Below are 26,189 nucleotides of genomic sequence, written 5' to 3'. Positions count from 1 at the left end.
TGTACAAATACATCCCCAGACATCAACCCTCTGACAAGAGGGAAAATATTGCGTGCACTCTAGTTGCTTCTGTTTAATTTTTAGATAAAATCTTTTTCTTTCTATCCATCAGATAAAAACACTAAAATAGTTGTCATGAACAAACAGGTGGTCGCATGAGCGAGGGGATGAAATCACAACTCTGCATTACCAGGGACTGATCCAGAGCTATAGTTTCCACAGAACAAAGGCCAAATCCACTTATATTAAGATAAGAATCTACTTTTTTTCATTTCTTTCTTTTTTCCTCCTAGAAATTGAATGATTTGCTATAATCCAGCAAAACCTAATGGAATTCAGTGCCCCAAATAACTTGGATGTGATACAATTCACGAGTCAAAGCAATGATACAATTGTGTTTTACTTCCTTTTTAAGAAAAGATCGGATCACCTGAGAAAACTATTGTACTACATTTAATTACTAACTATAGACCTGTTTAAAGGATTCTCTCCTTTCAGACATCAACAAAATCAACACAGGATTATCACCATTTTATTTTAACAAGATTCAATTAAATTAATATGTATTCATATGTTTTCTTTTAGGCACGAAATACTTCTGGACTAATTTTTTATTTTTTTTTTTGCATTCTATTATTAGCTATGTTAATAGCACACCTCAAGTAAATTGCATTTCTTAGCAGGTAAAATGTTAACTTGAACTTTAGGAAACGAGCCACAAATTCTCATAAGTGTTAACAGGCACTGTGGAGCCTAATTCCTCGAGTACTACCCTGAGATTTACTTCTTAAATAAGTAAACTTTAAATACCAACCTCCTTACTCCTTACATCTCCAATAACTATTTCAAGGAAACTTTTACATAATGCACTGTCCTGCTACAAGATAAAATTGCAAATCGTCACATTTGAATATTCAACTTTCACACAACTTAAAGATGTGTTTTCACCATGATAATTAAGGATTATAAAAGACATACAAAGAAATTGCTGATCAGTGAATCTTCAGAAAATGATTTGCTTCTACTGTCTCATGAGACAGCTACCAGGTAAGAACCTCTGAGGTAACAACCTCAGAAACACAAAAATAATAATCCTTCATTACTTTCCTCTTATCTGCCTATTCAGCTAGACTATACGCTACTGTTATCATCATACCTTACTTAAAATGAGTCTTAATCAGTACAAAGCAGGCATCTATCCTTTATACAATGAAACAAAATACCTTCCCCATTTCCCATTCTCAAATAACAAATGATACAAGCTGAGACAAATTCTTGAAGCTAACTCAAATATAACCTTTAAAACAGTATTACTCAGATAAGGAGAAAAACTTATTCCTTTAAACAGTTTTGAATCACATGTACACATTATTGCTCAGTGCTACAATGCACGATGATATCACAGCAGGTACAATATTTGTCTGCTGTGCCTCTATTTCAGATAGCATTATATGCATTAACATTTGCACCTTTCACTGACATTTTGAAAGTGGGGACAGTATGCAAAAGCCCAGCTGAACAACACCAGGAAGCCTTCTGACAATTTTGTCTGAGTGTTCATAGAAGGACCCTTTTGCCAAGGATGTATTTGCAACATTTACCAGAGCCCATGACTCTGCTTTCCTTCTGAAGGAAAGCAAAATGCACAGCACACAGGTCCCCAAATCTGCAGTCTCTACTACAGCATAAGGATATTTTAGTACACCCTCCTTTATACACTAATTTTGCCTGTGGGGTTGGGGAAGATATGGTACCAAGAAAAAACAGGAAAGCAGGCTTTCTGCTTGACTTTGCTCACAGGCAAGAACACGCTGATGCACACCTTTCAGGAAGGAAGGTGTCAAAACAAGGTAAATATTATTCTGAACAGGCCGTTTCCCAAGGGGTCAGCCTTTGGCACTTCCCTGGAACCCAAAGTGTTTGGGATCAGAGCAAGGCTGAAGTACACAATGGCGGAAGTGCAGCAGTGACCTCCTATATCCTGCTCCAATTACTCAGCCACCCTTCAGTGTGAGTGCCGTCCGTCCGAGCACGTTAAACACAAACACTCGGCAGGAGCTGTTGAACTCACAGCCCTTTTAAAAAACTGACAGCGCGTTAAAAGGCAGGGCTTCCGTTAGGGCTTTCTAAAACTTTCTAAAAGATTTTGTACGTATTACCTTTAGGAAGCCACGGGAGTTGCTTAGAGCCCTCTTCCTGTTCAGTTCTATCGACTTTCTAAGGAAAGTTTAAAACATTTAATCTTTGTTGGTTCTTACAATGTTCTGCTGTGGCTTGGAGGAGCATAGAAACAACACGTGCTCAGTTCACCTCTTGTTGGGCCAACTGCCCTTTGCCATTATATAGCTTTCAGACATCATTACATTTTTCCTTCTTGCTTATTTTGTAGCATTTCTCCCAGTTCTCTCCCTGAGTGTCTCTTTACAAAAGATCTGAAAACACAGTTTTGAGGTTTTTCCCAATGAACAGCAACAGCCTATGCCAACTTCCTGAGTGAACTTCTGTCTCGATTCCCCCTTCCCTTCTGGGAAATGGCTGTAAGGCTCTGGCCAAGTCCTGCTGACATTCAGGCTTATCTGTCTCAATGTCAATTTCTCTTTTCATCAGGGTAAAGGTCTAGCGAGACAAAAGGGAAGTATCCTATGGATTGAATCTGCCCAAGACTACCAGCTGTACAGGGAATGGGCATACTTAAAATGGCATCGTGCAGAGACAGTTCCTCCTCTCCCCTTCATCCCCATTTAAGCAGTACCTCTTAGAGTCAGATTCTCTCAGATGGACTTTGTAAGTCATAGGGTCAAAAAAACACGTATAGTTAAGCAACCAAGTGGTTCACTATCTTTACACTACAAATTCTTTCACAGAGTAAAGTCCGTATGCAGAGGCTTGTATTAGTGCATTGTGTAAGTGCGGTAGCTCGGCTGATGTTAGCTACTGAATGGTTCCTCTAGCCAGACAAGTGCAAGTGTGGAAGACTTACAGATACACTGTAATGACTTGACCTGCTCTTGAAGACATACCTGCTTTTAATTATATTTTTGAAAGTTATTGCTGGTATAATGAAACAGGCGCAAGACGACAGCACCAGGAATTAACTCAAGACAATATGAGTATGACACAGCCTCAGAAAGATTTCATTTTTGTAACAGTGTCTTTTTTTAAAAACCTTAAGGCCACCACATTGTTCTGTCTACATACAAATATTAACGATAAATTTCTGTACAGAAAAGAAAGGGCAAGTTAGAACAATGACAGAAACCACTTCAAACAACATAAAAATAAGGTCAGTATGAAGGAAGAGTATAATAAATCCCTCCCAAACTATCCTTATTTAGTGCTCTTAATCCAGACTTCAGAAAAGCAAATGGAAGATAAGATGTTAAAATTTTTCCTGAAAAATAAGGTTTTTGCAATGCAGTGATCTCAATGATAGCTTCTTTCGGAGACAGAAGAGAATATTTTGCAATAACACTCAGCAACATCTGCCAAAACTGTGAGCTGGTATATCCATACTGTTGTTTTTAATAGGCACCATAGTCACAACAGTGTAACCAAAAACACACTGTGAAAGCAAATGTAGTAATCTTATCCACCAAATTATTTTGCTCCAAAGTACTTGCTTATACTATCTACAGCATGCAAATAATTGGAACTGCATAGAAACTTCAAGTGACTTTTCTCATCACCAGAGAAACCACCTCTAAAAATATTTTTTGCACTCAGTGAAGTTACAACATGATCAAGTGCCAGGAGGCTACAAGTCCTACTTCATCTTTTTCACAGATCATTATTAATATTTCCACAAGCCATAGCCACATTTTGAACAAATCTTACGCCTCAGTGAATTGGAACAACAGCTTCTATTATGAGCTAAATCTCTCCCTCAGGCTCACTGAGCCAAAAAAGAAGCCCCACAGGCAAACAGTCTGGTTATTTTGTTTCGAACTACTGATTTAAATGGTAGACTATCTTCCCTTTCAAAGAACTAGAAAAGAACCCATAAATCCTTATATTTATTTTCCCCTGCTATCTCAGAAATACGCCTGTAACCTATTAGCACACGATTAGCTGGTTGGTCCTTCCAACCCGCAACTTACAGGGGAAAACTGAAGCAACCTCTGCTACGAGTTCCTTTAAGTCACACCACATCAGTTTCATGCTGCAGCTTCTAAAGGCATGGTTTGAAAACTGTTGATTTGTAGATTTAATATGTTTAATAATCATGCAACGAAAAATTACTACCCTATGTTCACAGCAAGAAAGTCTCAAAAGCTCTACTCCCTAGCATTGGTAGCCTTGGGACTTTGGTGAAGCCCATTAAGTAAATATTTAGAAAACCACAATTCAGGATTTTGCTCCTTAGATGCAGGATTTTCCAGGCTACAAAGCCACCAGCTAAACTTTAGCTCTATCAAGTTAAAACTCCAAACTGAAGGATGGGAAAATAAGAACTGGACCATTATAACTGCAGCATTTATTCTGCACTAATTGGGAAACTCAGTAGAGAATCAAGGAGCTCCATTAACTCTGGAAGTCCTTTCGCCTCCCTTCCCTGTGGCTGAGTCATGCTGGGAGCAAAGAGCCTGTAGGAAGCTTGTCCAGCTGCTGTTTATAGATAAAGAGGCTTTTGATTTTCTAAACTTGCCAAGCCCACACTTCTCCACCAATGGAAAAGTCAACTGTATTTTTCCTTAAATTCTGTGGAAAGGATTATATGAAAGTTACTGGCAACTACATAAACGCATCAAGCAATTTCTATAAAATTGTCGCATGGACCTGCACAAAACTTGGCAGCTATGTTACTTTCAAACTGACAGTAACTTGAAAAAGCTGAATGTTTTTCTTACAAACATTCAGCCAGAAATATGAGTATAAACATAAAATAAAAGACTCCATCTTGAAAGAAACAACAGGTTTCAAGTAAACCTCACAAAACAAGTAGATTGCCACAGAGGTTTTAGCTTTTTCAGTTGGATTACTGATTATTCCTACATACAGGATGTATTTTACAAAATCAGAGCTTTTATACATCACATACATGTGGATACACATTTGTGAATGTTTTCACATATTCCAAAAACAAATCATATTTGGTATTTTGGATAGGCTAAAGAGAATCTCTACAAAAAGCTAGTTCTTACCAGATCTGCCATTCATAAATAAAAACATCCTAAGCTGGAAATTGACTGTATTCACAAATGTCAATTCTTATGTGTTGATGCCATAGAATAATCCCATAGTCTCAGCTGAAAGGGACTACAAGAGGTCATCTTGCCCAAAATCCTGCTCAAAGGAAGGTCAAAACTTAAACCAGACCAGGCAGGCTAGGGCTTTTTCCACTCAGGTCTTGAAAACCTCCAATAGCATGCCTATTTCTTAGTGTTTCATTGTGTTTTGTTCTAGCACTTCTAGAACTGCAAACGCAGTTGTATGAACAGCTTCTACAGAAACGTGTAAAGAACACACACGAAGAATCCTGTAGCATCAAAGGATCAAAGTATACTGAGGGTATATATCACAGCTGTTCAAGAACAGGCTTTTTGAAGGATATTGCTACTTTGGTAGTCTTCATCAGTCACTGAGCAAGACAGCCTCTTAATAAACATCTGTGTTATACACCGGTATATATATTGAAAAGCTTTGTATTTCGGCAACTATATCAACAATGAAAGAAAAGTATGATAAATTATGTAAAAAGCATGCTCAAAACAGCATCCATCTGCAGAACAAATTAAAAATTCAGTCTTGATTCTAACACACAAAGGCTAATTCATAAACCTAACAGAGCCTGCCCAAAAGAGTAAAGTTTAGAAAACATTCTGGCAAGACTAATGTGTATTTAACACCCCCCACATGTACATAGTTTTAGAACAAAACCGATGCAAATTCAGCAACTCTGCCAAGATCAAAACCAAAATGTTGAAGAAGTTTCAGGGTTTCTAGCTCAAGGAAAAAATATATGACAAAGTTTGAGTGGATCAATTTTTGCCACAAGAAAAAAAGATGACACTTTTCAAAGACTGCAGCCATGCTACCTTAAAAACAAAAACAATTCTCCAAAACTTATGTTTGAATACCGAAATAACTATTCCTAACCTTTACATTCAATGTATTGGATAACACGGATAACACCTAGTAAGAGTTCTTAAAATCCGAGTCTTTCTTTTAAATAATACATCTTTACATTTTGTAAAAAAAAAAAAAAAAAAAAAAAAAAAAAAAAAAAAAAAAAGAGCAAGTAATAAGGTCTAAGACATTATTTTTGTACGGATTTCAAAATATGAAAATAACTGGTGATATTCACCCCCCACTGCTCTATTTTCAATTGGCACAGTATGAAAGACAAATATTTGAAAGACACCAAATAGAACAGAAGTGTTTGAAATTGTACAACTAAACTGGCAGAAAATTAATCAATAGCTTTTTCTCTCATTTCTAGTGTTAGCCTTCCACCAGTTTAAGTCCATGTATCAGTTCATGGCAGACAAGCACAAACAATGGATAGACAGGCTGGAAGCCTGCCGTAAGACATGGGCTCTGGAAAGCAGGTCCTTCCTTCTTATCTGGCAGCACCTACCCGCTAGTTTGGCCAACTGTACTGATAAGCCACATCCCGTGTTTTAATTTCTTGCCGTGTTAAACTTGGTTTTTCAAAGCCAATTTTGTTTTCTGCTTTCCACTAACGACTTGTGGATTCCCTGTTATTATCCCTGCTCCACAAAATACATGTGGGCATGGGGATGTTCTTTGTTGATTTTACATATTTTTATATAAAATATGTAAAAATATTTACACTGATTGGCAAAACTTTCAGCACGAACTTTAGAACATTTGTGACTTGATTTTAGTTTCCTTTCTCACTTGCTTCTTTCAGAAAGCCAGTGAGTCGTGTGAAATGTGTCATTTAAGAGGTTCAATATACAAGTACTGGTGCTTGGTTCACTGTGAGAATTTTTTCTATCTTGAATTTAAATGAAAACACCCAACATCTGACACTTTTTCAGATCAACTATCACATAATAACAGCATATTGCAAACACACAAGAATATTCACATGATAAAAATTAATGCTGTACAAGGAGATACTCTAGTAATCTAAAGCCCTAAAAAGGCAGTACATAAGAAATTCAAAAGGAAAGCTTTCTGCTTTCCTCCCTCTTTCACCATGTCTGCATCACTTTCGGTAGCATAGTCTCTAAGTTTTTCATCTTTCATCACTAATACACTGCTATTTTCTAATTGTAATTCCTCGTGCTACTAAAAAAACTCAGATTTCTACTACCCTCTATTAACAAACTGGCAGACCCAGCCATGACACCTTTTTTTAAATTAGGTTGCATTAATACATTTCTGCTGTGGCAACAAAGCAATGGTTATTCAGTTACAAATATCCTCTCTGGGGGATACTTCCAGAAAAGGGTATCAAACCCAAATAATTTTGGGGACTAATACACAGACACACAGCAAATCAGTGAGCAATAAATTATATAAAAGATGCTAAAGATATAAAGCAGATTGCCTAACATGCAAATGAAATGCATATCTATACAGATGAATAAAAAAAAAGTCACTGAACAAACAAGCAGGACGTATGCATTGAGTAACCCTGATTAAAAAAAAAAAAAAGAATTGAGTCACACTAGACAAAATACATGTTATGGCAATGGTACTTAAAAAAAGATACTATTCTCAGCTCTCAGGGTTTTAAACAGCATTTCTGAGACCAACTGAATGGTCTTGTTATAAATGAAGTCTCAACTCAATCTGAATTTAGTAATATTTATAAAAGAATATTTATAAAAGGTATAAAAGGCAAGTAAGCAGTGCTGGGTGTGCAGGGAGTCTACGTTCCACCAACACGCACACACGAACATCAAACATTCTAAATATATAGAACATTGCTTTACATACTAAACCCAAGTATGCCTATACATACATACAATCAGAAAAGGTAACAAACAATCCTTTAAGTTCTATGACTTAACAGTCTCCATTTCCCATTCCTTTTGAGCAATATGTCTTGCTTTAAGTTGTCAAGCAACTCGGCCTTCGGGCCTTATGTATCCCGTTCTTCCCGGATCAAAGAAAAGCATATCCATCTCCTTTTCAAGGCCAATAGGGCCTGGGTCAAAAGGCACGTCCAGGTCAGCAGGGGGTATAACAGCAAAAGCCTTCGATGGCTGTAGCAGCAGAGGGGCCGATGGCGTAGCAGTAGAATCAGTAAAGGAGCCCACAGCTCCCTCACTGTCTGGCAAACCACACGTTTCTGACTGTGGCCCCACATGTCTCTTTAAGGCCTCAGAGACTGCTTGCCAGGTGCCGAGTAATCCCACTGCAACCTTGTCGTTTTTAGTTGCAGAGTCCCACACCTTGACCTCAATTTGGTCCCATATCTCAGGCTCATAAACTGTCCAATTGTTAAGAAGGAGAATAAGCTGTAAGGTTACCAGGACAGTCCTTGTTTCTAAGGATGTGTGATTCCCCATAATGCGCAACCGCTTACCAGCAAGGGGCAGTTGTGTGCGTGGGTCCACTTCTCTCAGCTTGGGCTTCCCAGCTCCAGTGCACCTGTTTCCAGCAACTTTCTGTACGAGGTTCTCTGAGCGGTTTGCTGAGTTTGGCCGAACCCATCTTCATGAGGCGATCAAAGTGCCTGTTCCCATCCTGGTCTCCGTTCTGCTAGCCTGTTCCTTTTCATTTCTTCTTTCTACTTCTTTATTGATGACATAACTTCATCGGGTTGCCTTTTTTTTTTTTTTTTGGGTCTTGAGGGCAGGCTCCCCTCTTATACACTTCTCCCCACAGCAGTTCTTTTCAGACCATAATATCCCATTTAAAGCTCTTTAGTAGTTCAAAGACAGCCCAGTTAGTAGCACAGCTCCCAGAGCACTGTCTCTTCCAACTGCTGTACTAGAACTTCAGAATTAATGATAAGTATGGTCAGGGGTTCTGTCTACATATCCAGATATCAACGTAACACTGATTAAAAGTGTAGGCACACCACACTGTCCTGATTCGGTCAGAAACAGAATTTTATACCCCCAATATGTGATATGCACTTGGTCTCAGAGCAGTCACCCACTGCAGGCAACAGGAAAATAGGAATTTATCAAAAACACCCAACAACTACATCACCACTGTACTAAAAATAAATAAATAAATAAATAAATAAATAAAGCTTTCTTCTGCGGATCACATACATACTCATAAGAAAGAAGTTCAGGTTCAGTTTGCCCTGATGATCTGACAATAAATGGTGATGAGGACCAGTGGGAAGTACCAAAACAATGCATCCCGAAGGGATTTTGTCCATAAATACAATCCACATTTATTCAGCTACTGCAGAACTACAGCGTTTTACCCAGAAAGCGGAAATAAAGTCAATTCATTTATGTGCACAAACGTATTTCAAGTTGCACCTCCCACATCTCATGAGAATTCAGTGGCTTAACATCGCCTGCAATGGGCGATTTCTCAGACCTGCTTTGTACAGCAACCCAACGCTCCCTGCAGGAGAAAATGACCTGTAGCATACCCAGCAGGCAGATGCCCAAACACCACACACACACACACAAAACAAAAGCAAAAATCACTTTGCATCAATTCTTTCTTTCATTCCTGCTCTATCTTTATGACAGCATTAATTTTCTGCATAAATTACAAAAAGACTGAAAAGAAGGACTTGAGGGAAATTCATTTCAAAGTATTTGAAGTCCAGTGGTAGGCTGCTTATCTGAGAAATTAAAAAACTTGATCACTTTGTATGCAAAACTGAGCAGAAAGCAGACCACAACTTGAACTTTTTCCTCTTCTCCACATTCTCCAAATCCTTCATTTCATTACTGATTGCAGATTCAAGCCTTTTCATCACACTCTCTCTGCATCTAAAACCGAGTCTGCGTGTCCACTGACTGCCATTTTACCAAAAAGCATCAGTGGTAATAGTTCTGTAATCTTGTGAACAAGCTGTTACTAATGTAAACTGGCAGCTACAAGGATAATTTTGCCATACATTTTGAGGAAGAGATGAAAATAGTGCATTACTTCATTAAGAGAGATTTTTTTCTGCCCAAACAGCATTTTACAGGGGCTAACAAAGGATGCAATAAGGCAAGAAAATAGACAATTATTATTGATAAGTGCATCAATATGCTTTGCTGTCTCCCTGAAAATAATTAAACCACTTTTCATTATACTTCCTCCTTCAGGGTTGCACATTATTTAGATAAGATTTTTCTCCCCTTCCAATTATTCAACAGAAAACAAGCATTAGTAAAAGTCACTTCATTGCCATTCTTGGCAGGCAGCTTAAGCAAATCAGTATAGGAATTTGCAGATCCTTCTGCTTTTATGTGGTTTTGTTCCAGACAAGTGTAATTAAATGTAAAGACCAAAAAAATGATATTTAATAATTTGTGCATTGCACCTTATGATTTTTTTAATCAGTATTAAAAAGAGTAAATAGCATTGCCAAATATTAAATCCGTTCCACTATTTAGTGGCATACATGACACAGTAAGTTTAAATTATTTTTTTTTCCAGAAGCACTGGTTGGGAGGTCATATACATGTTTTTATGTTCACAATCTTCTCATATTACCATATTTACCTGTTTGGGCCTTTGTAGTGAGCCTCCCGTGACCTTTATGCACTGTCTCTCATTAACAAACAATTTACTTCCTTACCTAGCCATCACATCTCTTCCAGTACAAATACAAGTTTATATTATTAACTGATTTTTCAACAGTTGCCAACTGTTCCAAAAGGAAAAAGCTAACATATTTTTTCTTCTTTAGACTAAAGAAGGAAGAGCCTCCAGAGAGGATTTTTCATGAAAAGAAAAAAAAGAAATTCCTGCAAAGAGTAATCCTCTTCACTAGTTTGCTCTATTGGTGACCTTTAGAGAGATCTACCAAAGCTAAAACGAACCTTAATTAGCAGAAAGGGCAACTGAGAGAACAGGTAGCATGAAGAAAAAAAGCTTTTATTCTTTACTGTAGTGGATAAGAATTTTTAAGAGATTGATGAAATCCTAGAGACTGCTTCATAAATGTTGTATACTAGCACTCATCACTTTGGGTTAGCTAAAGATAGACTCAGCTATAGCAGGGACACATTCTTTTCTGAAACTTCTATTTAACATAACAGGAATGATGTGCCATTTAAAAGAAAAAAAAATGACGCTCACAAGAAAGAGGTTTGGTTTTGAAGTTTCTGCCTCAAACTGTTATTATTCTTCAATGCTCACAATGCAAGATTCTAGAAGTTGTCTTACTAACTTGAACAGCAAAAATTATATATGTATACATATATTTCACCTTAATTTTTCAAGTGTCTTGTGGGTAATTCAACCAAATTAGTCACATGACTATAACTTTCAGCTTCTCTAAATCCAACATGCATCAAGAGATAAAGCAGTGAAGAACCACTGTCCGAGTCTCCAGTGCCATAAAAACAAGATGTTAAAATGTCATTTTATGACTGTGCTATAGAGTATAATTTTTACAAGCAAGAGCTAGCACACAGTAATTTCCTGACCTTTAGGGCAACTCCATTGTGAAGAAGCTCCAAGAATCATTTAGAACTTGCTGAAAATATGTGCATATCCAAATTGCCAACAAGGGCAAGGACTGGGCTATACTCATTATCCACAACAATTCCAGGACTTTATGTGCACATCATGTCTCTACTTACAACACAGTTTGCACTGTTTGCCAGACCGAGGTGCATTTTGCATATCTACAGCCCAGTAACTGCAGAACTTCAAACGCAGTTTGCAAGTGGTAAGCTCTGGTCAGTGCTCAACTGCCCAGACAACAGGCAGACTACTTCAGCTTGGGTCCCACCAGGAGGGGAACTACTCTGAGTCCACTAGTATCAAGCGTATCCCAGGCAAATTTGTACAAATATATATATATATATATATATATATATATATATACACGTGCACAGACACATACTCATTCTTGACAGTAACCCAGTAATGAATATGCACCCAATTAGCAACAACAAAATACTATGAGCCAAGCCAAAAACACTGAAGGAACAAACTTCTCTCATTAGCACAATTCTGAATTTTAATTTGATTCTGAATTTTACCTCCACAAATAAATTGCACTCATCACTCTGGGACAATAAGCTTCTAACACCCTTGCTAACTTAAGGCTGAAGTGGAAGGAAAAGAAATAACGAGTACGGTACCATTTAAGCTTCTGTTGCTTCCACAGGCATGATGCCTACTGCTACAAATTAACAGGAATATAAGTCAGTGAAGTAAGCAAAGCAGCAAAACCTGAGTAATAGAGCCCAGAAGAGAATACAGAAAAACAACAGCTTAGTTTGCCAGGCAACTGGAAAAAACTCAAGCTATCAAAATATACCAGTGACAGAGCAATAGCCATGGCCCAGAATCATTACTCTGCTCTCTACACGTCAAAGACCCTGGCTATTTCAGAGTTAAAGATAAAGCCTGTATAGTTATCCTCTGGGAAAAGCAAAGCAAGAATAGAAACAGAGCCTTGAGGCAAGGTTCTCACATACTCCAGCAGATTCACTGGTTTTACCAGCAGGATGCATTAGTCAGTCTACCTGCTGAAGAGTTAAAGCATTACTTAAAAAAAAAATAATTGTAATAATCATGAAATACCACATACATGTTAAAATACAGAGGAATGGCTCACATGAAAGGGAACTGTAGAAAAAAGACCTCTTTCCATGCCTTACCATAGAATCACACAGGCCTAAAATCCTTTGATTATGCAAGCCAGTATGAAATATTCCTCTGTGCTTGCTACAAGGCTCCAAACCACCACTGAATCAATTATCTGTGATTTTTATGTTTCTTTAAAATACAGCCATGCCTTCTGATGGCTACATAAGGCTATGAAGCACCATCAGGCTGGCTGCAGACCCCCAGCAGGGCTCCCAAAACTACCCAGTTCCATTCATGGGAAAGCTGGAGCTCTTTTAGAATTGCCTTTGTGACAATAGAACTGTTATTTAGTTGAGTTACAGCATCACAGAATAAGTTTTCAATTAGATTTCATCACTTCTAGAAATTTGTTGCTTCTTTCATCACAACTACCTCTGATCTCCCATTTCACGTACCCAAACCAATCCCCTCACAATATTCTCCAGGACCATTGACACAATCAGAGCCACACGACACAAGCAATGTGCTTAGCTCGGAGTCCACACATGTTCCCTTTGTACAACTTCTCTTGGAGTCCTGCTTAGAGCAAACGTTCGGTGGCAAGAAGTTCCACTGGCTCATACACACATGTGGCTTTCACGCACCCCACCGTGCATTCAAAACACACCTCCCTGCAGAGAGAGGACCCCCACAGCTGTTTGAACAGCAGCTCCTTACCCTGCAGGATCAGGCAGCCGCCTGCCCCTCCTGCTGGTTGCCGCTAGCACCACTTCATCATCTGCCGCAGCATGAGGTGGACCGCACCAGCCCTTAGGTGAGCCAGCTTAGTTCTTCACTCGGGGTTGAAATTGCAGCTAAAGAGGAGGTGAGCCCTTGGGAGAGCTTCTCCAACACTCGAGCATCACCTTTTGCCCTTCACATCACATAGCCACCACATCATATGTGATAATTAAATCTAAGTGATGGCAGGATGCAAAATTGTCTTTTGTACAACTAACAAAATATGGAGCTTATAAAGTCATTTGTTTAAGCTAACAAAAGGTTCAGGATCATCCCTTTCAAAGTTATCCAATTACTACCATAGAGACTTGAGGAAGAAAAGTGGAACAAAACCTTCCAAATAGGTGACGCAGGAAAACAGAAAGGCATGGCCTTTTCTTTAATGGAGTACTCCTATTCATGCTTCCCCCAAAATATCCTCTTTTCCAAACTGAAAAAAAAAAATCCTCTCAACTTTCCTCTTTGGTCATAAAGAATAGGAATAGAAATAGAATAGAAATAGAAGTGTTTAGTTTAGTTAGAAGTGACCTACAAACTATTCTCCAGCCCAACAGCCCAGCACTTCAGGGCTGCCCAGAAGTTAAAGCACATTGCTGAGGGCATTGTCCAGATGCCTCCTGGAGGCCAACAGGCAGGAGCACCAACCACCTCTCCAGGAAGCCTGTCACAGTGTGACCACAGCAAAGGCATTTTTCCTACTGCCCAGCCTGAACCTGCCCTGGCACAGCTCTGTGCCATTCCCTCTGGTCCTGTCAACAGCTACCAGCAAGGAGAGATGGGCACCTCGCCCTCCATTTCCCCTCCTTGGGGATTTGTCAAGAACCCTGAGCTTATCCCTCAGCCTGCTCCTCTCCAGCCTAGGCAAACCCAGTGCCCCCAGCCTCTCACCCTGCTGCAACCCACAGGCCCAGATCCCTTTCTGCAGGGCTGCTCTCCTGACGCTCATCTGCCAGCCCGTACCTGCACCCAGCATTACCCCACCCCAGGTTCTAAACACCTGAACCAAACTGCATCTAAACAGCATTTACCCTTGTTGAATTTCACACCATTTATGATTGCTCCATGCTTCAATGTACCTAGATCCCTGTGCAAGGCCTCTTGCTCCTCCCGGGTGCCAAGAGCACCTCCCCGGGTAGTACAGCCAGCAAACTCCAGACCACTGACAGGAAAGTTGAAGAGAACCGGCCTAGAGTTCAATACCCGCTCATCTATTAAGCTGGCAGTTGCTTTCTATAGAATTGCAGCAAAACCAATCGCATCCTTCTGCAGATTTTTCCTACTTAAATATAGTTGTGTAAAATGTGACCTTGAGCTACACCTTCCTGCAGTCTCTTTCTCTCATTTCTTGAGGCTGTGCTAAACGCCAGCTCTGCGCTCCACCCTTCTGCCTTCCCTTCCTTAGCACTGCCTGCACATTTTGGAGCTATTTCACTCCTTCATCAGAATTATTAATAGAAATACTGGATGCACGCAGATACAGAATGAAGCCTTGAAGAATCCCATTTAACGAACACCGATTTGACACTTGAACCGTGAAGAAGTTCCCAACCACTTGTTCACGCAGTCATCAAGAGACTTAATCTAAATCAATACACTCCAGATAAAGCAAGCCACACTTCAGTCAGGCAGATAGTGGCTCTTCACGCCTCATCGCAGTAGAGAAACTCCTGCGAAGGGAAGCTCTTCGCACCTCATTAGTAATTAAGTTCAGCTCGCGCATTGATATACATTGATCTAAATAAGTTTTTTCCTAGTTGCATTGTAGAACATGCATCAAAAGATACGTTGTTCTAGGAATCAATTTCTTCTCCTGTATGTGTTACAGTGCTCTATAGGAAAACAAATGTTTATGTATTTGAAAAAAATCCAAGCTTTTGTTACTAAGTAGCTGCCTATGAACAGATTGCTTTTTGCAGTTGCTTAGACCATAAAGTTTCAGCACATACTAATGAGGAAAAATATATCTGATGCTGATAACGTAAATTTGATGATGTCATCTTGAAACTGTCAAAGAGTGAATGCACGAGGTAAGAAAGAATGCACTAAAATCAATCTACTCTACTTCCACTTGCAACTGACACCCAAAGTCAGGAAATGAACATCGAAATAGACCTGCCCATCCCAGCTGCAGTTCAGTAGTAGCATGCATCACATGCACACACAATGTAGAATTTGTGATAACTGAAAGAAAGTTAGAAGAATATCTTTCTTAAACCACCCTCAGAAGGACGTGGCCATGGACCATCAAAGTAAACCCCAGTATCATGCCCACAAATTTAGCTTTTTTTCTTTTTTTTAAATAACCTATATTTTATAGAGAGAGCTATCCAAAATAGTACATAAAGTACTGTAACAGTAGATAAAAATCAATACATAATAACAGTACAAATATTAAAAAAAAAAAACAGTACAAATAACAGTACACAAAATCAGATATGAATTGTAAGCAAAGTAGAGGAGTTAGGATAAAAGGAGATAATATTGGGCCAATTTCAACTGGATCTTTTACTTTGAGCATTATAATTTCATATTACTAAAAATGAATAATTGCAAATGTGTTCTATTTATTTAACATAGATTAGATAAGTTAAAACAGACAGAAGCAACATAAAATTATTCAAGCTGACAGATCTGCAAAGAAATCTGCCATTTGGTAAACCAGCTGGTCATAATCAGACTTCAGATTAATACTATTTTTGAAACAAGGATGCAAAGCCTTCAGCAGTCAAGCCAGTTAAATCAATGTGCATGCTAGTTATAACACTGAACAAGTGCAAGATACTTTTTCTTTTTCACAAGAAATGAGCACTTTTCTTCCCAGTTGCTAAGCCAATTCCACACTTCCATGAGAAGCAGAATCTTGCTTAAACAGCAGCGCTATGGAGTTCTACAGGAAGCTATTTCCTTAATAGCTGATAGTAATTATGAAAGCTTTTAAGATTTTGATCAACATCTAAACCTACCGTAAGAGTAAGTCTATTATTTATAAACAAATAGCACCCTGATCTCCTTCTACATTACCATCCATCAGAGAGGGAGAGAACTGACTCAGCAAGTACCAGGTCTTGGCAGGATTTGAAAGGAGCACAGTTATTAGTAAAATAAAATGAATTACAGCATGCTCTAGACAATATTGTACACAATAGTGTACAAACATATAAAGTGGTGTCCAGCCCACTGGCCCACAGAAACCTGAGATGCTAACATGCCACCACTGTGCTTTCTTATCCCTGTTGTACAGGTCAGAGATAACAACCTCCTGTAGCTTCAAAAACAGGATCAGGATCCACTAAATTAAAACATCAAAAAGACAAATTTTGAAGATGCATATTGGTTTCAAATGAATGCAAATTACTAAAGAATATTACTGCCAAAATGTTATGCAATTTCACGCCAATTTCTAGCTCACCCTAAAAACTGGTAGGAGTTTCCAAGTGTTTTAATGAAGTTTGGTGTTACTGACACTCTTATGATGGTTTCCTAAACCCATTCACCTATAATTTTACTTGCATTTTACTGCTCTGTCTATAGCAGGCTCAACAAACCCATATCCAGTTATTTTAATGCAACTTGATGTAGATTTTGTCTTAAAGCTTTTCATAACTGAAGATATATAAAAAAAAAATCGCAAACAACTAAAGGTCTGGTAATCACAAAGTACTTAAATATCTAGTTTAGCAGCAATAGTTTTATAAACAAATAAGGTAGAAATAAATTAAAAGTTATATTTTAATAACTTTTAATTATAATTCTAAATTATATTTTTTTCAGGATATAATACCAGATTATCTCAATTCTGATTATACAATGCTAGAAGAATCCTAGTAAGAAAATTCCTCCAAAATGCCAAACCAACACCAACACTGGCGAAAGGCAGCATGATCTTTCACATGTTCTACCCTGGAAAGCAAAAGGGATGAAATTGCCCTACAAAGTCCTACATATTACAAAATTTCAGTATCTCCCACCTCACTACTCCAGGGAATTTCATAGAAGGCTGTGGGTTCCCAGCATACAGTCAGAAAAGTGATGGGATAAACCACTCACACTACCAGTATTATTACCTAGCTCTTCAGGTATGAAATTTACGCATCACCACTTGAGAAACGCAGCCCCCCTGCAGCTAAAAACCAGCAGGGCTCCCCCTCACACATACTGCTTACTCTGGGTCAGGCTCCCTCTTGCTGAGCTGGTGCACTTGTCTAAAACAAGTGACCTGGCTGAACCGAGGGAGAAATAAAACAGGTCAATTTCCTGCCAGTTAAGGGCTGGATCCATTCAGAAACACAGCTTAGCTTATATCAAAAACACTAAAAGAGAGCTCACATTACTGCACAGATGAAAAAATAGAGAGCAAAAAGGACCTCCGTTTCATAAGGGGTAAATGTTCTGACTAGCTCAGACTAACACTAGGCATCACCAGCTGCGTGTTGCCACAGCTGTTGACACTATGGCTAGATCACTGGGAGCACATCAGTAAATGCAAGGTCTGTGACAGGTGTGCTATAAAAGCATATGGTGCTTAATTCCAAAAGACTCCAGCACAGGAAAAGCATGATGCTTAAATATTGATTATCAGAGTTCTGGGAAGCCCTTAGCTCTTGCTTCACTTCACACATAGCCTATACAAACAAATGAAGTCACTGCGAGGCTAAAACAAAGAGCATAGCAAAGTCAGTAACACAGTGATCAGGCAAAACGTATTGTAAATTGCCCAAAAAAATATATATATTTGAACTGCTTCCTAAAATACTTCAAACAATAATCCAGATGAAAAAGCATTCATATAATGTTTGATTCCCTTACTGAGTACATCTTTTAAATTATGAAATGTGTCATGCTGAGACAATTACAGCACTACTGGAGAGAATGTAGATATAGATGTGTTTTAACTTGGTAAGAAACAGACCAACAACTCAAAATCAACTCAGGATGTTTTTTTCAGCTAATACCAATACTAAACTTCCACCCTATGCCTCTGTGGCTCATGAGGGAGCACTACTGTTTCATATCCAGAATTCAAACCTGTCTGCACACATCAGTATGAAATCAGAAATCTGTATTGCGAACAAGTGAAATTGCCAACCAGTGCTCTAGGTAACTGTACCAATCCAGCTGCATTTTTCTCCTTAAAATGAGTGCTAAAATGCATCTAAATGCAGTGACAAGAGGCCAAATATTTTGTGATTTTTGAAACCCATCAGCATCCGTGGGTGTTCTAATACAGATAAAACATTGGCTGGGTCCAACTGAAGCCACGGCATCATAAAAGTCACAATGAATCTAATCAACCTGATCCTGAAAATGGGGTAGCAGCTGGTCTGTCTACATTAGGACTCCCAGTGCTGCCAACACCAATCAGCATTAGGTTGGGATTGCAATCTTTCTGCCTTTCCGTGGACGATCATGATTTCTATGTTTCATCAATGCTAAAGAAAGCAAGACAATCTGAATGTCATACTGCAAACCCCCAAATTTGAATATTCTATTATAAATTATTTTTCTAAAAGGTGTAGTGTAGATCTCGTACTCTGGTGGGTTGTATAAAGTGTTTTAACATCTCCAGAGCAAACTGACAGCGTAGTTGTGCTACAGGTAGGCACGTCTGTGTCCCCTTTAACATGTTGCCACACTTTATATATTTAGCCAAAGCACAGGCTTCGCGTGGGGTCAGTGACCGCACGTGTTCGGGTCCCTCAGACACCCGCTCCGCAGGCTGAGCACGTCCCCGTGTTTGCAGTGCCAGTACCGCTGGCTGGACGAGACACGCGCTCCTTTCAGCTTGCAATCAGCTGCGTCAAAAACGCTCATCAGCTCCTCATCTCTATTTGCAAACAGCGCTGCACTTCCCCAACAAGGCTCTCGCTTCACCGCACAGGCGGGCTTGGCCAGAAGCCCCCTCGCGGCTCACCCCTCCCCCCCCCCCCGCGCTTCAGCCACGCCGCGGAGCCCGCCCGGCCGCACCGAGGGGAGGCAGCGGCATCGGCCCCGCCTCCCCCCGCTCCCGTGCCGCGGAGGGCGGGCTCTGCTCTTCCTCCTCCTCCTCCTCCTCCTTACCCGCCGGTAGTGGTGGTGGGCAGCAGGCGGCGGCGCTGCCCCGCGGCCCCGGGGCTCTCGCCTGCCCCGGCCCCCGCCTCCGCCTCCTCGGTGCCCGTGAGCGCCGCCTCTTCCCCGGCCCCCGGCTCCTCCTCGGCCGTGGCCGTCTCTGCCGCCGCCTTCAGCCGCCGGCTCGGCCGGCCTCTCTGCGCCGCCCGGCCGCCTCCGGCCGTGCCGCCCGCCTTCCCTGCGGGGCCGGCTGCCGCCCCGCTCCGGCTGCATGGCCGAGCCGTTCCGCAGCGCTCCGCAGCGCACCGCCTGTGGCCGGGCCGGCCCGTGCCGCGCCGGTCCCCGCCTCCTGCCGGAAAGAGGCCGGTGGCGGAGGCCGGGAGAGGGAAATGGCGGCGCCGCGCGGCAGCGGGCCCGGCGCGCGGAAGGCCGCGCGGGCACCTCGCCTCGCCTCACCTCACCTCACCGCACCGCGCCGCCGCGGCCGGGGTACCTCCGCCCGGTCCTTCGCAAAGGGCGAGGAGTGAAAAAAGTTTTCCACCCGTGCTTAAGACAAACAACCATGTATTGCATGTGCAGAAAATAGACATCTTGATAAAAGCTGAGTAAAGTTACGTGTTCTGCATTATGGAAGGCAAGAAAGTGACCCAGTCCTGGCTGACAGCTGTTTGTATGCAAACCGTGTGACAGAAACCCTGAGAAGTGACCCTGCACACTCCTGAAGCATGGAGGATACAGACAGCGGACAGGGGGACAGCTTTGTCCTTTCCAGCTAGGCTAGTTTGTCCAGCTGTGTCTGAGCTACAGGACGGGCCCAGGGAGGTTCCTCAATTCCCCTCCATCACGCGTGCTCCATTGGTTTTGACTGCACATGCTGTCACTTGACAGTACACATTAAAATATCAATCTGTTTTTGCAGAGTTTTTAAACCCAGTAATCCTTACAGCAAAAATGCTGCCAGAACTCCCACACTGTGAAATCATAGGCTCTAGTGTCTGCACTACCACTGCCCGTGGTAAGGGCTGCTTCTGGGGCACAATGCTCAGCAAACCAGTAAAATTAGCATGACTCCGGTGCCACATGCAAGCAAATAAATCAAGTAATGGGGAGCTGCACTAGCAAGCACATTGCACAGACATCCAAATTATTCCATATGCAGCCAGCAAAGGCCTGGCAGACCTAGCGCTGAGCTAGAGCTAATAAACCCTATCGAACCCAAGCTGTGCTTGCATCTGTGGCACAATTTATCTGTGACATGAACAATCTGCCTGCAGATAACTGTAAGCTGACTATATGCACAAATTTAACAACTCACAGTAATTAGTACTTACAGATAGTTTGAAAAAAATATCAGTAATATTTGGCAACAAATAGCAAATATCATTAAAACTCATAAGTGTGAGGTTCATGCATCAATAATTATGAGACAGATAGCAAAGTCATGATATTGTACATGTGCATTTTGATTTTGTAATTTAATTTTGATCTCCCTGTTATTATCTATTGTGATAGACAATTAACATAAATTATGTTACCATAGCACACATAAGACCCGCTCAGAGACACTATTGCCTTGAGTGATACACAAATAGAGAACAAAAGGTAACACCACAAAGCGTTAGCACGGAAGTATGAGACAAAAGATGATGCGGCATGAGGAGATGATGAGAGTGGTCAGAATGCCAAGAAGAAATCTTTGCATGCTAGCAGCTTAGCTACTGTCAATTTTTATAGGCATCATAGTAACACAATCCATTAGGGAGGGAACATGATGATAATGAGAGTGCTTTACCTGGTGACAATGACTAAGTTTTTGTCATTGATTATTGAGAGCTCATACCAAGCACAAAGAACAACACCAGAGAAAGCAAGAACCACTGAGATGAGTTGTTAGCAGCTCCCCCAAATGTTTTATTTTGGCTCCCTTTGTGATGCACTTAACCTTCACAATACACCTCTGACTTCCGTTTATACATGAATTACAATTTCTATACCATATTATCTGTTGCCCCTACCAAAAGTCATTTCAAACCAGCAACAATCATGTTGGGGCAACACCAATTTCTACTCCTTTTGCTCTGTGGTCTGCAGTCTGTATAGGATAGCTTCAGCAGTCTTTAATCCTAATTCCTAGTTTTAGATACAAGAGACCTAAGAGGGGGGCATACTTGCTGCCTATGACAAAAGACAAAGCATCACAATTTCTATTCTCTATTATTGTGAGAAAGGTATTATCATTAGGAAAAAAAAATAAAAAGAGGGGGGATCAGAAGTTCAAACAGTCTCCTATAATCATACTAACTGACTGCTCAACCCCAGGTGTTAGGCAAATGTAGAAGGCAGCCAAATAGAGGTTTATCTGTGTGCCTGTTTGACATTCATAGCTCACTTTTAAGACTGTCTCAAGCCTTTCCTGAAATCTTGCAACTTTCAAAATAAGCCTGGTAGAGCACTAGTAGTGTTTCAGTTATGTTAGCTGTTGGGGCATGGCACATCTCCCTTATAGGAGCTCTGGTGACTAAGTTCAAGCTTAGCTGGCTGAGTCCAAGGTCAGCTCCTTCGTTGGTATGAGCTGTTATGAAGAAAGCAAGAAGTGAGGGCCTCCCTTTCATTTTTTCTAGTAGGTGTCTGTCGATTATAGAACCAGGACGAAAACTCTTTCCTCACTTGGGACTTGTTAGGACTGCAGCGGCACTTCAGCTATTCTTAGCTGCTAGACTGGCTCTTGAGGCCACAGGAGACAAGCATACAGATGGTCAACATGCATATATTATGATGATTATGATTATTGCTAGGCTGCAAGGCCTACACATGAACTAGAATCCCATTGAGCTAGTCCCAATATGCGTCGTGCATAAACAGAATACACTTGTATGAACATCTAAATATAAGACAGGAGTTGACAAAGAGATGGATACAGATGGAGGAGCACCATTTTGGTTAGTATGATAGCCAGTGGTACCAGTACACCAGCCAGCTTACCATTATTGAATTTCATCACAAAAAGAGATAATCATTATGGAGTGTTTGAGGAAGAAATAGGAAGAAATATGGTATACATTTGTGGATATGTAGGAAATACTGGATAACAAAAGTGAATGAAGGGGAAAATTAAGATAAAATAAAAATAACATAAAAGGACAATGAAAGAAAATTAGATGCTTTTCTGAAAATTCAACAAGTGGCTATAAAATATTGATATATTCAGCAGCCAACTACTTGGTACAAAAATAGATGATGACAAGTGGGAAAAGGACAGGCTGTGAAAGCTTGCAGTTAATGCAAGACACTTGCCAAGACTGAACAAAACAATGTTTTGAGAGTTAGGATGAAAGATGAAAAAACAGAGTAAGGGTATGGATGGATATAAAGAACCACAAAATAGAGATCTTGTACAGAGAAAATCCTGAAGACTTGGACTTTAATAAGTGACCTATGTGATATGACCTATGTGATAATTTTAGCTGAACCTATACCTGCTGTGAAAAAAGGGGATCTTCTTACCTGATTTTTACTGACTAGATACCCAATAAATAAACTACTAATAATTTATCTTCCATTTCTGACTTTAAAATCTAACAATTGTATGATTAGTCTGAAATTATACAGCCTAACAAGATTAAGCATTAAACAAGTGATTATCATCATCTGATATGATGGAATGACTTGAAAAACATCAGAGATTTGTGAAAGAACCAAATTAGGCATGCATTTACAGGAACGAGAAAAAAGCAGTGAAGAATTACACCATATTAGAGAGACTGTATGGACATCAGAGATGTATTCATTAATAGAGTGACAGTGGTTCTGTTTTCTCTTTCTGCTGCATATGCAATCTACAGCATTAAATTATTTTTGTTGCATTATTTGTCACTGTTGTCATCCATTGATGATTCCTCTTCACTTTACTCCTTTCCATCTTGAATACTATCATTCACTCACCTGTCTACCCAAACTGCACTTCCACACCTCACCAGTCTCCTCTGTCCCAAGATCTTCCAATTAAGAAAAGTCCTTTCTGCCTCACTTATTTTTCCAAAAATGTATTTGTGGCCTTGCCTACTTGCTAAACTCAAAAGTTCCCCATCCATTGTCCCAAGCACTTCTAACACCTGATTGTTTCCCGATGCCGCTATGCCAGCATGGTTCCTTTCTCCCCATGCATCCTCAGTTCCCTCTTTTTACCTTTCCATTGATGGTTTCAAAACAGTGACTTCCCTAAATTTTCCAAAGACAATTTCTGAAATCTTGACGTGTCTTCTACAAAGTACTGTAAGGAACAACACTGTCACTCACTGTCTCATTACACTGCAAAGCTTTAAATGTCTGTCTCTTGTAGAGTGTCTCCTAAGGTATTCTAAATGTAAGAGCTGGCATGATCGAACATCTTATGAAACAATAATTGTTTTGATTGCATTTAGAAATGTCATAAGATGCTAGAGTACATTGTCCTAGAATATACACTTGTGTGTTTTACTTATGTTCACATCTGTAGAAACAATAATCACAATGCAGAAAGAACACAATTTAATAGACTGCTTTACAAGTGTTTCATGGTAACTTTAATGGAAGTCTATGCTATTTAATGAGCTCCTTTCTTTTTCTCTCACTTTTTTTTTCCTTTGATATTTACAGCTGCCTCCAAAAGAATATTTTCAAGTGCAGAAAGCAATATGCAACAGTCAAGAGCCTCATGACAATAGACCAAGAACAAGAATGGAAGTAAATTTATTCAGCAATTCTACTGTTATAAACAGTTCATCCATCAACCATAAACAGTTAGAAGGGCATAGCCTGTGGGAAGTTATTACTATTGCCACTGTAACTGCAATTGTAAGCTTAATAACCATAGTGGGAAATATTCTTGTGATGATATCCTTCAAGGTTAACAGTCAGCTCAAAACCGTTAACAATTATTACTTGCTCAGCCTTGCCTGTGCAGACCTCATCATTGGAATATTTTCTATGAACCTCTATACATCTTATATACTCATAGGCCATTGGTCTCTTGGAAGTCTGGCATGTGATCTGTGGCTAGCGCTGGATTATGTAGCTAGCAATGCCTCAGTAATGAACCTTCTAGTCATCAGCTTTGACAGATATTTTTCCATCACAAGGCCTTTAACATACAGGGCTAAACGCACACCCAAAAGAGCTGGCATCATGATTGGTCTAGCTTGGCTAATTTCCTTCATTTTGTGGGCACCTGTTATCTTGTGCTGGCAGTATTTTGTTGGTGAACGAACAGTACCACCTGAGGAATGCCAGATACAGTTCTTATATGAGCCCATTATCACCTTTGGTACTGCAATTGCTGCTTTTTATATTCCAGTGTCTGTGATGACCATTTTGTATTGCCGCATCTATAAAGAGACGGAGAAACGTACCAAGGACCTTGCTGAACTTCAGGGTTCTGAGTCTGTGGCAGAGTTTGAGATGATAAAGCCTCAGAAAGCTCTTCTGAAGTCTTGTTTCAGTTGCAAGCAACAAAATTTAGTCAAAAGAGAGAGATGTCAGGCTTCCTGGTCTTCATCTAGTCGAAGTACATCAGCTACAGTGAAAGCATCTCAGGCAGCGAGTACTTGCAATGACTGGTCTAAGGCTGACCAGTTAACCACCTGCAGCAGCTATGCATCTTCAGAAGAAGAGGATAAACTTGCCACTGATTCAGTTTTCCAAGTAGCTTACAAAAGTCCATCTAAAGATAACGAAGAAGAGTTTAATGAAAGGGAGAGTAAGGATGTTGATGTCAAAGACCAACCTGAAGAAAATGATTTTGAGGCCCAGAAATATTTTTTATCACCTGCCAAAGGCCAAAAAAATAAAAAATGTGTGGCCTATAAATTCCGCTTGGTGGTTAAGGCTGATGGCACTCAGGAAGCCAACAATGGCTGCCGTAAAGTAAAAATAACTCCTTGTTCTGCTGCTATGTCAAAGGATCCTTCCATCAAAAGCATGGATCCAAATATAAATAACCAAATCACCAAAAGGAAAAGGATGGTTCTTATAAAGGAACGCAAAGCAGCACAGACTTTAAGTGCCATTCTTTTGGCATTTATCATCACGTGGACTCCCTACAATATAATGGTTTTGATCTCCACATTCTGCTCTGACTGCATTCCCCTGACACTGTGGCACCTCGGATATTGGCTATGCTATGTGAACAGCACTGTTAACCCCATTTGTTATGCTCTCTGTAACAAAACTTTCAGGAAAACTTTTAAGATGCTGCTTTTCTGCCAGTGGAAAAAGAAAAAAGTGGAAGAGAAACTATACTGGCAGGGTAATACCAGACTGCCGTAACTGCTCTTATATAAGCGATAAAGGGAAAAATAGATATTGACATCATAGCCCAACAAATGGGCTGTAATTCTGTCTTGTCAAAGCTATTCCTTTATATGTCTAGGGGTTAAAAAAAAAAAAAACAGTCAGCAAAAAAGTGATGTTGTGCATTAAAATAGTGTGTTTGGGATAAAGAAGTCAGTGGCTGCTGTAAACAGCACAGGGTATTTGTGATTATGCAGTAGATCTGCATTAAAGATATTATGTTTGGGGTCTTCTGTTCTTTCTTTCAGCCTGAGAAAGTGTAGGTATTTTATAAACAAATAGATATTAGAGTGTGATTGCCATCCAGTCATCAGATCAGGTCATCCAGCAAATTTCCCTGTAGCACAGAACTGTTTCGTCTTACAGTTCCTTTGTTCCTTTCTAGT

At 40.1% G+C, this 26,189-nt stretch overlaps 2 protein-coding genes across 2 annotated transcripts in view; one reads left to right on the top strand and one right to left on the bottom strand.

The window, feature by feature from the left end:
• The window catches only part of AVEN (apoptosis and caspase activation inhibitor), a 98,921-nt gene extending 79,037 nt beyond the window's left edge, over positions 1-19,884 (bottom strand). The window contains exon 1 of the mRNA XM_027458849.3: positions 19,489-19,884. Coding sequence (XP_027314650.1) covers positions 19,489-19,749 — 261 coding nt within the window. The 5' untranslated portion in view covers positions 19,750-19,884. The remainder of the gene's footprint in view (positions 1-19,488) is intronic.
• The window catches only part of CHRM5 (cholinergic receptor muscarinic 5), a 50,220-nt gene extending 24,279 nt beyond the window's left edge, over positions 1-25,941 (top strand). Inside the window, exon 2 of the mRNA XM_005009771.6 lies at positions 24,112-25,941. Coding sequence (XP_005009828.1) covers positions 24,193-25,779 — 1,587 coding nt within the window. The 5' untranslated portion in view covers positions 24,112-24,192 and the 3' untranslated portion in view covers positions 25,780-25,941. The remainder of the gene's footprint in view (positions 1-24,111) is intronic.
• Positions 25,942-26,189: the final 248 nt, after the last annotated feature.

Source organism: Anas platyrhynchos, chromosome 5 (genome assembly GCF_047663525.1).
Source record: "Anas platyrhynchos isolate ZD024472 breed Pekin duck chromosome 5, IASCAAS_PekinDuck_T2T, whole genome shotgun sequence".
Classification (NCBI taxonomy): Eukaryota; Metazoa; Chordata; class Aves; order Anseriformes; family Anatidae; genus Anas; species Anas platyrhynchos.
Note: the sequence above shows the minus strand (reverse complement) of the source record. Positions and strands in the feature narration are given on the sequence as shown.